This window comes from Balaenoptera borealis, assembly GCF_965194805.1.
Source record: "Balaenoptera borealis genome assembly, chromosome: 17".
Taxonomy (NCBI): domain Eukaryota; kingdom Metazoa; phylum Chordata; class Mammalia; order Artiodactyla; family Balaenopteridae; genus Balaenoptera; species Balaenoptera borealis.
In genome coordinates, this window is record NC_138876.1 from 39363581 (window position 1) to 39375845 (window position 12265).

Genomic DNA, 12265 nt, shown 5'->3' on the forward strand with positions numbered 1-12265 from the left:
TAGAATTCACACCCAGATGCTGTGACCCCACAGAGCATACTCTTAACCATCGTGCATAACTGCCTGTCTCCTCGAAGTAATTTCCACTAGTGTGTGTGTGTGTGTGTGTGTGTGTGTGCGCGTGTGCACGCACACATGCTTGCACAAGCACAGAGAACAGAGGTGAGCGTGGACGTAGCCTGCCTTACCCGAGCCTGATGCAGAAGCATAATCATCGTCATCAATAGGATACACTCCTGAAGCTTCTTCAATGGAGCTGTTGTCAAGGTACATGTCTTTATCAGACGTCAGCTCTGCCCGCTGAGAAAGGAGAGAGAAGGGATTCAGGATGGTGAGAAATTAGGAAGTGAGCTTATTCAACTCACTGTGCAGGTTTACACCTCGGCGACTACCCGTCCCTCTCCCCTGTTCCTTGGAACCCACATTTCTGACCCTACCCCTCCTTAGGACACCCTGACAACTCATATTACGTCAAGGGCTGACCACAGACAAATGCCCCCGAGGTAAGCCTACAGAACCTAACTCAGTAACATGAAGATGGCTCAGAGGCCAAGGCACCTATCACGGGCTTATCTCCTTACATCCCACTAAACCTGTCTGAGTTCCAGGGCCCCAGTGCTAGTTGGAACCATCTCAGGCATTCCTGCTGTCACAAAGTCACCGTGAGGCTCCTTTACTGGAAAAGCTACAAGACATTCAAATCATTTAAGGCTTTCTTGGGGATGTATTAGGGTGCTTGGGCAAAATCACCACCCAGGGATCTGTCAAGGCCCCTTGGATGTTTGCAGGCCTGGCCACACTCAGAAGCTCGTGGTGGCGGGCAGGCTGTCACAGGGCTTCCTGCCGCAGCCCAGACGCATGCAGATGCCAGCACCACACCCCTCGAGGAGCAGGGCCTGTGAGGCTCATGGACCAGGGCGATAGCCCACCGTGAGCCGCGTCTGGGGCTCACGGGCTTAGCAGAGCCTTAATGACAAATGCAGAGAAACCCACAGGAGCACATTCTTTTTATATTCCTGGCACTTGGTAACAGCAAATCACACACCGAATACGGAGAGGGATCATTCACTAAGTCGACCAGGTCCGCAGCTTCTCAGCTCTTCGGTAAGAATTTTAGTATTACAATTCAACCTAATCCTACCAAGAGAGCAACTCGCATGAATTGGAGGCCGAGTAGATGTATAATTTTTTCTTAAATGGTTTCAGTAAATTGATATTTTACCACCAGTATCTCATGAAAGCCCAGAAACAAATACAGCAATCTGTCAGCTTCTAAACAACATCTGTGTTTGGAAAAAGGCAACACTCATTATTGTCCTATTTTTAAAAATCAAATGGAATGTCTCTTCCTAATAGGAATGACAAAAAAATGTTTCCCTCACTACAGAGGCTTTCATTAGATTTCCTTTAAAGCCTTCTGTTCCAGCTGTCACTGCGACTGGAACCTTCCTAGGAGGATGCTGGCCCCGCCCCCCCATCACAGCAACACCATCTTCCCTGGCTGGAGAGGCTGAAGTGTCCTAAACCTGAGTCCGCGCTCTCCAGGCGTCAGGGACAACTGACGGGAAGGTATGGGCGCCCACTCTGTGTGAGCGGCCACGTCGGCACATTCTGAGAACTGAGACTTCAATCAGGGACTGGTTTCCCAGTGGCCTGGCCTGCGGCGCTGAGTGACCACCCTGAGCCAAGAGTGTGCTGGAGTTTTCCTACTAGAACAGTCAGAGCTTAACTCCGCCCTCTGAGGCCATTCTGCGTGACACGGGTCTCCAAGGCTCTCCCCAGTCCAGGCCTCCGGTGTTTTCCCAAGCTTGTGAACCGACCGTATCAGGAGCCCTGGTTCCCACAGCCCCGCCATCAGCGTCACTGAGCCACAATATGCAATCAGCTCCTTTGAGGGCGAGGACAGCACCTCATACATCTTCAGTCCACCCCAACTCCCCACAATCATGTATCTGGCGTATAGTACATGCTCAGTAAACACTGCTTGGGCTGTTTCGTTTGTTGTCCTGCTTGTATTAAACTTTGTCCTGTGAACTTCATCTGCAGGACCCTGTCGTTCTTTCTCTCAAATCCTGTCTACAAAACAGGCTCTGACTTCTCCAGTCCTTCCATGGCCTCTCGTTCCAAACTACTATTTTGGATTTTGTAGCCTATGAACAGTTTAAGACAAACTCTCAGTGCTATTTATTTTTTTTATATATACATTTTTTAATTTTATTTATTTTATTTTTTGGGCCGCGTTGGGTGTTCGTTGCTGTGCGTGGGCTTTCTCTAGTTGTGGCGAGCGGGGGCTACTCTTCGTTGTGGTGCGCGGGCTTCTCATTGCGGTGGCTTCTCTTGTTGGGAGCAGGGGCTCTAGGCACGCGGGCTTCAGTAGTTGTGGCACGCGGGCTCAGTAGTTGTGGCGCACGGGCTCTAGAGGACAGGCTCAGTAGTTGCGGCGCACAGGTTTTGTTGCTCCGCGGCACGTGGGATCTTCCCGGACCAGGGCTTGAACCCGTGTCCCCCGCATTGGCAGGCGGATTCTCAACCACTGCGCCACCAGGGAAGCCCTCAGTGTTATTTTAAATTGTTGCCCCTCAGCAGAGCACACTTGGAGAAGGCAGGGCCTCAATGCCCTGTGTGTGCTCCCCGGGCCTCTAAGACTGCATGGGGACTCAATAAATATTTGCCAGTTGAGATTACCTAAAACAAATTGGCCTTTGACTCAGGCTTCAGAGATAACACATGTCACAAGACCCCTAAAGTTGAAATCTTTCCATATGAAGCCTGGGAGATCACTGGCCCCAAACCTCCCACACACATGGCATGGCACCTGGCTTAAGTGACCTTGAGTCTTAAAAGCAGAAACCCATTTGCCTTTTCTTAACACTGAGTGCCTTTTTCCTCCTGGCTCTGTCAAAGAATTTTTGAGGCGGCACCGGCCACACGAAGATATTTAATCCCTCCTTGTAAACTGAATTTCTATTCATTAGGTGACCCAGTTGTTGGACGGACATGTCTGTCACACTCACAGGCAGATGGGCCAAAAACGACTCCCAGAGGATTCTGGCCACCGCACAGTTCAACCACACGGGGTGGCTTGACAAGCAACTCACTTCTGCAGGACATCCGGCTCCTTACGAAGAAGCTGTCAGACCTGAATTACTATAAGACTTGGGGTCAGGATGCATGTACAGAAGCTGGCTTGCCCTCGGGCTCTGCGGGGCTCCAGGGTGGTCCTGCGGCTGATGGGATGTTTAATGTGCTCAAAGGCAGTTAAAAGTATTTGTTCCTCCAGCATCCGGTGTGGTGCAAATAATGATGACCTCACACTAAAAGTCAACTCCTGCTCTGACATCAGGGGCACCAAGCACCTAAGAGGAATTACCAATATCCATCCTTCTATAGAGTCCAATTTAAGCAGATTCCTTTTCACTCGGTAGCAGATAATGCTCAAAGAAACACCTCCACTGTCTTTCCTTTTAAACAAAAAATACCTTCACAAACATGACAATTCCTTTGGTGAAGCCTCCACAGTCTGTGGAAAGGATTGCTGCAGTTAACATGCCCGGAGAGGGAAATGAATTCTGCATTGACATTCCCTGGGGGCAAGATGTGCATCTCTAGAAAGCCAAGAGAAGGGGTGACTCAAGACTACTGCTTCTACACCAGCCAACTGCGATGTGCCTCACTAAGCAGAAAACCCCAAGACACACTGAACGCTCTCGTGTTCGATGAGACAGAGCCACTGGATGAAAGGAACCAGGAGGAAATGGGCAGAGGCACAGCCCAGGGTGTGGAGATGCAGCCTGACGGTAGGATTTCCTAATGAATTTGTTTCATTTGGGACCAGCCATCTCCACGAGGCAGCGCCAATACTGTTGGCTAACAGGGCTCAGAGTACAAGTTGGAAGAAAAACAAAGCTGGTCTTTCAGACCTTTCCCCCCTTGGCTGATGCAAGACATGCATGCAGGAGAGCAAACGGAAGTTGTAGAGAGCAACTGGGTACAACGAGGAGGAAAACTGACTGCAGGACAAAATGGAGGTTCAACCATGGAAACTGAGCACTAAGTTGCCGTCATAGAGGAAGCAGCTCCCCCCGGAGGAGAAGGCCCACTGCCTGAGTGCTGGATCCCCACATGCCTGGAAGGCAGGCAAGATCCACGTTTGTCTCCCAACTCCATCCCTTCTTTTCTAGCCTTTGAACTGCAGTAACCTCATCATGCTGGGTCCAGACCATTACAGAGGCCACCCCTCAAGACGTGGAACTTAGCCAACGCTCAAGATGTTGTCTTTGAATCCACTCTGCTGAGGGACCATTCTTAAATATGACCACATTGCTCCCCTGCTGAAAAAAACCCTTTAGTGGCTCCCTATCACCTATAGGATGAAAGAAAAATGCCTTTTCCTTGAAAGAATACCATAGGACCTCACCTGCATTTCCAGTGTCAGCTGCTGCCACTTCCTCCACCCAAACCCTGGGCTCCATGACAAAAAAAAACTCCACTCGGAGACCTGGTGACACCAATTTCCTTTATACAAAACCCCTAAGAGGAAATAAACTCCTCTAAGCACAGAAAATTGAGGAAAACAATGGTGATCTAGGCCTCACATACTTGAGAATGGTGAAAACTAATATTCTGACAAGATGGTTCGGCCCAAACACACATGGTGTTTGTAATAAAAATGAACAGAGAAAATGCTGACCCAGTGCCTGGAAGACCACAAGTGCACTAATCTCGATTTTAGTAAGCAATACCACAAACCTGCCCACGTTCTCAGCAAAGAAAATCGTGGGATGGCAACTGAACAAATGTACTTGTTGGTTTTTTCTTGAGAGGTAAAGCTGACATCGAACAAATATCATGTTTCAAACTGCCAGGGTGGAAATCTGTTATTTAGAAATTAGAGGTCTTCCTTGAAAGATACACTGCCTTATCTACTAGATGAATGTCCTCTAAATGCCTTAAACTAGTGCAACTGATAAACAGTGGTCAAGATAACTAAAGCTCAAAGCAGTAGGTGTTAAATTCACCTTATGGTGGAAACTTAGGTTGATAACAAAGTCAGAAAGTAGAAAACCTAACTATTTATGGATACCACTTCCAGACCCAAGCTTCAGAAAATTATCCTTTGGACATAAAAATTAAATATTCAGGTGGCCTGTTATGACATTCTAAATCACATCTTAGATAACAAACACCTGGATGGTGTCTCTTAGTTTTAGGATAAAGGCACATCCAGTCCTGACTTAGACTCAAATGTATATTAACTTTTATGGTGATTACAAAGCACCAAACTAGCTGTAACTTTAGCTTATTTTTCCAGAGGTGACTTAATAAACTATTTTATTACTAGCTAACACACACTATAAAAGAAATAATAGTTAAAATTTTCTCCCACATAGTCCCACAGAGATGATACACTTGCCCTTAAGATGAACTTGCCAATTCTGGCTGAGGTAGAGCCCAAAGGAACATATAATCTTAGAGCTTGACTGGATACTACAGGTATCCAGGTGACCTATTTATTTCAAAAGTGAAGACACAGAACACCACAGTGGCAAAGTCACTTAAAATCACCCAGTCTAGCTGGTGGCCAAACTAGAGCCCAAAACTTTTGCCACTTAATTCTTACTATTGCACTGTAATGTCCTACAACATGAAGCTATCAGAGCCAGTCAGCCTGGGGTTCAAAAGGATTAGCTGTAGCTAACGGTTAAGTGTTTATTATGTGCCAGGCATTCTGTACTAAGTGTTTTATAAGCACTGGCACATTTAATCATCTCAACGATCTCCACTGCCGACCAAGGAACTGAGGCTTGTCCAAAGACAGACAGCTCAGAGTGGGGAGCAGGGGTTCACTTCCAAGTCTGGGCTTCAAAGTGTGTGGTCATTGAGAGTGTTGGCCATGCTGTGCCTCCCCCCTCAGCCCCCCTTGTGATTCACACACAATAAAGGTCCTGAGAAGAACTGTAATAAAGAGTCCTGTGGAACTCTGCTTGATCCAGGACTTTCAAACTTTGGCCATGGAAGTTCTCCAACCCCCCCAACTCCCCGAAAATCTATTTAACATCTTTTAGAACTAGTATTCTTGGCATCATAGATGGGGAAAAAATCTGTGTGAAGAGTTAGAATTCTAGCTTAACAATTTCTTCTCTGCTTACCTTCTTGCAAACTGCCCATGTGAAGGACGCCAAATGCCATTCATTCATTTTTAGTAATACCTTCATCTCTATCAGGTGTCCCATCCAAACCAAAGATGTAATGGAAGGAAAGAAACCTATGTTTATTGTTGGGAAAAGATACTGCTGTCCTTGAATATGTGAGATATGACTGCATTATATATTTCCAGGCAAATGCTATTGTATTTACCAAGCACTTGTTTACAGAAAACTACCTGGTACCTAACAATGTCCTAGGTATATTCTACTATCCTGTATATAATTCCCACAAAAGCTGAGGTCAAAGGTGAGGTCACACATGAAAGCAAATTCTTAAATCCTTACTTAAGAAATCCTTAAGAAAGACCTTTAGCTCAGACCTGTTTCAAACACCTCGTCTAGTCCTTAATGACTAGTCCTTTTAGCTTTTTGCTGAAGTCTCTAACTTTAAGAAACACTTGAGCATACCTTCCATAAAGTGGGGAGTTAGTTTAAATTATTTACTGGTGCATATTAGGAAAATAAATCTAATTCTGAAAAGAAAAAAATCAGGTTTATGAAGGTGGAATCACATTTGGGTGTTAATGAGGCAAAAAGATGATTGGGCTGCTCATAAAAATGTCGCATCAAAAAATAAATTCTAGGGCTTGCCTGGTGGCACATTGGTTGAGAGTCTGCCTGCCAATGCAGGGGACACGGGTTCGAGCCCTAGTCCGGGAGGATCCCACATGTCGCGGAGCAACTAGGCCCGTGAGCCATAATTACTGAGCCTGCGCGTCTGGAGCCTGTGCTCCGCAACAAGAGAGGCCACGACAGTGAGAGGCCCGCGCGCCGCGATGAAGAGTGGCCCCCGCTTGCCGCAATTGGAGAGAGGCCTTGCGCAGAAATGAAGACCCAACGCAGCCATAAATAAATAAACAAATACTTAAAATAAATAAATAAATAAATAAATAAATAAATAAATAAATTCTAAAAAAGTCAAATCATCGGCAACCATGGAAAATTTCAACTAGTTCCATGAACCTTTTGAAACAAACCAAAGCACGACAGATGACAGAATTCCTACCGTATCTATTTACAATCCTTCAGGTCTGAACCACTCATTTGGAATTGACCAGTCATGGCGGATTTTCCTGCTGAACACTGCATACAGAGTGGGAATCTTATCTCACCACTTAGAATGTACGTTCCTTGAAAGAGGTCCAGGAACCAGGAGCAGGTCTGATGTCTTCTGTATCCCCTACTGCTTTAGAGCCAGCATACGGTAAAGGTTCAACAAAGAGTAGGAGAGGTCACATTTTTCTGAAAGGCTAAACCCAAGCTTTAAGCCATTTGGTGAAAGGAAATAACCATGTATTTTAAATAAGTTAGCTGGTTACCTCACATCAAGGAAAACTCAACCGATGTACTCTTACTAGGTCTCTTTTTAAAAAGGGAGATCTGCAATTCAGCCTTTTACTGTGAGGAGGACTAACAAGAAAGATAAGTATGACCTTAGAAGAATCCGCCAACTCATTAAGAATGCCTCCAATGAGCCGGGTACAACACTGGTCTCTGGAGAACATTTAAATGGCTGAAAAGTGTTTTAAAAAGTAACACTGAGTTAGTGTACTTCACAGTAGAAATTTTCCTCTTTGTTTAAAAAAAAGAACTGAATGTGGTTCAAAGCACTTAGATTTTCTAGCCAACAAAGCTCAAATAAAATCTTTCTCTAATAAAACGCTCAGTCCAATAATCAGCATGTTAAAAAAAACAACAGCAAAATAATCTTGCCAAAGGATTACTTGACTCATCTCAATTTATATTTATGATTCAATAGAATCCATATCATTTTCACCAAACATGCCTCACTGTAGGTATATTGGTGTAGCTGGAGCTTCAAAATTATTTTTCTCCCTACGACGTTTGTCTGTTGAGTCTACAATACGGTACCTGGCTCAGTAAGTGGTTTGTTGGGTAAATTTCAACCAGCCTCTCAGATAGGAGGACCCAGAAAATCCCGTACGCTTATTTAACTGAATGATGCAACCCTCCTCTGCCCCCAAGCATTACGACACACAGAACAGGCAGGATGCAGGTCCCCAGTCCCATTTCTCTTTAATCTAGACCTTGGTAACAATGAACAGCCCTGATTACACAGACTCGTTGAGAATATGCTCATCTACCAATAATCATACCCCTGGCATATCACTCTACAAACCCCCATGTTCCAAAGCCCTCAGTTTCCATAAGCTACCATTTCATGAAGAAAAGCCCTCAACTAAATAAACCAAGCAGAAAGAAATCTAAACCTTGCACCCAAATTCTTGACATACTTTATGCTTTGTCACCTAGAGAAACTACAGGGACAACTAATTAAATGCAAAATCTCTCACCTGGAGAGAGTTTTCACTTCACGTCCATTCATAACTTTCGAATTTCGAAACATCTATACTACAAAATTCAATCAATATGTTGTTTTTTTTTTTTTAAATCCTCTTCCTGAGATTGGTTTACTGCTAACAGTAAACAAAAACCAGTCTTCCTCTTTGGGAGCAAGGAAGTCAACCGGGAGGTTAAGGGGGTTAGGGGTAGGTAGTGGGGGACAAAAGCAGAACACACCAAAACTTCTTACTTCTGTTTGTGGTAAGGCGTTCGGATTCTTGATCCAGAGAGGGAAGGGAAGCCACCTTTGTCTTGAATAAAATTTGTCGGCTACAAAAATAGGGCTCTATGAAGCAATGTATATTAAAGCAACACCTGGGATGCAGAGTGGGATTATGTTGAATATGCATGACACACAAAAGGAAAATGTTCATGACTTACAGATGTGCTCCAAGTTGTGCTTTCTTCCTTTTTTGGAGTATCAAACAGAGGGAAGCAAGAGGTTTGCAGCCATATTATTATAAGCACTGCTGCCTCTCCCCCTCCCAAACTAGAATATTCCAGTATTTATTTTGCCATCCATATGACCACAGTTTAGACTAGGGTAAAAATAGAAGCCGTGTGGGCCTAACCTGAAAACTCCCAAGTGCTGGAGAGGGTCAGTATTAATATATTCTAACTGAAATAACGAGATTCTGTTTTCTGGTGGCGTTTGGCAGGAGAGGGGGGAAAAAAAGAGATTTGGAATTTATTTCTCATTCAGAAGTGTTTTGTAAAAACTACCATAATGGAACAGATTCCAAATCAAGCACAGGAAGCCAACAGGCTCTGGTTTAGATTTAATAATTCACTCTAAAGGCTTTTCATCTGCTACAATTTTAGGCCCCAAGGCACAACCACATATATTCTCCACCCTATACGGGAGCCGACAGACTGCCACAGGATGCCTACGGGACAGGAAAATGGGAAAGACCGGTCCAAAGGGCATATCACGCCCTTCCAGGCTCCAACTGATGCTGGAGAATGAACCTGCGCTTGGCAGAGAGCAGCAGCTGGTGGATGGAATTTCCAACTGAGCCTGTGTTTCAGGTCTAAGCTAGCACTGAGTTTGAACGTTGATAGGAATATGGGAAGCTTTACTGCGGGCCTGTCAAGAGAAGCTCTATTTAAAAGATGCCAACTAACAGAAATGGGCACAAGCCCTTCGGGAAGCACAATGGCAATGTGTTTTAAGAAGATATGAAATCTTTCTTAGCATCTGACCAGATGTTTCTACTCTCAGGAATTATCCTAAGGAAATATTCTAAAAAGAAGGCGAGGTGGGGTGTTTACTACTGCATTAAAGCAAACTCACTGAGACAACCTAAATGCAACCCTAGAGGGGTAGCTATGTCAATTGTGTATGATACGTTAATTTCTCAACCCAGCCGTTAAAAATCATATACCACAGAACAATGAGGAAAAAGTTTAGACAACACACTCTATTTAAAAAGCATATATTGCTTTAATATTTTCTAATATTACAGCTCTTAACATTTCATATCATTTGGTTAAGCATTGAAAGGGAAGTGGAAAAATGAAGAGAGTTAATCGGTGAGGGTGGTGGCTTGTGAATGATTTCACTCCTAATTGATATTATTGTTATATTTTCCAACATATATATGCTGCTAAAGGCACAGAAAGCACAAGATCAATGGAAAGGGCCAGGGACCAGCTTCCAAACATCAACAGTAACTTTTAACAGTTAATGCATTCAAACAGACAGGTACATACACATATAAAGAACCTAAAGAAAGCGTCATGGAAGTATATGGGTATATAAGTGACAAACAACAACAAAAAAAGTGCACACTTCAGAAAAGTGCCACAGAATCATACCACAGTGCTTGGGCCACTTCCGATCCAGTTTAACTGAAGCCATAAAGGCAAAAAGTATAGTAAAATGGATTTTTAACTACAAGATTCTAGGTTCTAAAATGTCCTGGGTCTAATTACCCATCTCATTAGCTACTCTTTGCTCTTGAGTTATTTAAAGCAAGGAAGACACTCCACATCAAGGTGAGGCTGCCGGTGCCCCAGTCAACAAGCTCCCTTCCAGCTTAGTCCCCACCTGCAGTGGCCACTACCTGACCTGGGAGCACGGTGCCCCCGACACACCTCCAGGGCTGATGTGCCAGTGAGCCCCCAAGATGTTTCGCGTTGTTCCTGGTTTTCAGGGTCCATCCTGTTACACTGATCTCGTCTGTCTGCAAGGGGAGCCTCTTGTTCTATCTCTCCTTCTGCTGATTCCAGACAGCCTTGGATTTGGCACAGTGACTACCTGATCTAGGAGACTTTTTCAATGAAGAAAATGACATGCGGCTACTTCCTTACACTGGAAGATTGAGAATGTGTCAGCACTTATCTAAATAAAAGGAACAAAGCTACGCAGAAAGGGATACATCCAAAGGGGATGAGAACACGGATTTCAAAAGTGGAGTCAAGCTGTTCTGAACACGGGCTTTTTCTAAATTTTTTATTTTATATTGGAGTAGAGTTGATTAACAATGTTGTGTTAGCTTCAGGTGTACAGCAAAGTGATTCAGCTATACATATACATGTATCTATTCTTTTGCAAATTCTTTTCCCATGTAGGTTATTAAAGAACATTGAGCAGAGTTCCCTGTGCTATACAGTAGGTCCTTGTTGTCTATTTTAAATATAGCAATGTGTACATGAACAGTGGGCTTTTAATACCTAGTACCAAGTCACAGCGGCGGCTGCACCGTGTGCCGAAGGATTATTCACATTCTTGATTATCTACTGAAAAAACACTCTGATTCTGCCCAAGGCACATAGCCCCTGGCCCTGTATTTCTTCTTGTTATATAAAGGAACTGTTCTTGACCGAACTTTCCAACCAGTAAACAATGAAGGCCAAGCAGCTTTTAAAGAAATGATTTCCTTGATAGAGGAAGCGGGAAAAAGTTTAAAGGTATTAGAGTCCCATTATGAAATCCACTGTGGACCCTGCATGGAATTTCCCAAGAAATGAAGCCTGAGCTCCCAGACAAAAGCACCTGTTTCACAAGGACTGTTTACAGTCACGTGACCTGTGCCATCTCTCAAGCGAACGCATTTTAGAAAGCGCTCCTGTTGGTGTTCTCAAGTGTTGTTTATGAGTTATTTATCTGAAGATAGCATTTACAGTCTTGCCATAGGAAGAGGAAAGGAGATGTGTGGATAGTCATATTTTTTTCCAAAAACAATAAACACTTTATTGGCTGTTCAAACTAACATGTGGGCAAAGCCTTCAAAAATCCAAAAGGTAACCTAATCCACCCCAGAGCTGCCTGTCTTTCTGATCTACCTCCATCAGAATCTACTATGAAGACATTCCGACATCCTGCTGATGGAATCGTAACTCTTATTCTTAAAATACGAGGATGTCAAAGATGAAGGGAAAAACAGAGCCTGCAAGATGGTAAAATTACATACTCAGTTAAAAAATAATATTTAAGAAGCTCTTTAGAGAATATATTGAAAAGAGTCTGTCATTATTTTTTGCACCCAAATGAGGCCAATTCATGGTAATTCGCCAGTGATAATTAAAAGTCTCAGCTGGAACACACATTCGTAAGTTCCATTTCATAGGAGACATAGCACTTAGTTTTCTAAAAATATGGGAGATAAGGAAAAGCAAATAGCTAGGAGTCAAAAACATATCAGATCGTCGCAAGGAATTTTTTTTTCCTCCAGGTGAATCCAGTAATAAAA

General features: G+C 43.8%; 1 protein-coding gene across 1 annotated transcript in view; it reads right to left on the reverse strand.

The window, feature by feature from the left end:
* Positions 1–12265, reverse strand: part of SDC2 (syndecan 2) — a 111263-nt gene that overhangs the window by 14608 nt on the left and 84390 nt on the right. The window contains exon 2 of the mRNA XM_082364487.1: positions 189–300. Coding sequence (XP_082220613.1) covers positions 189–300 — 112 coding nt within the window. The remainder of the gene's footprint in view (positions 1–188; positions 301–12265) is intronic.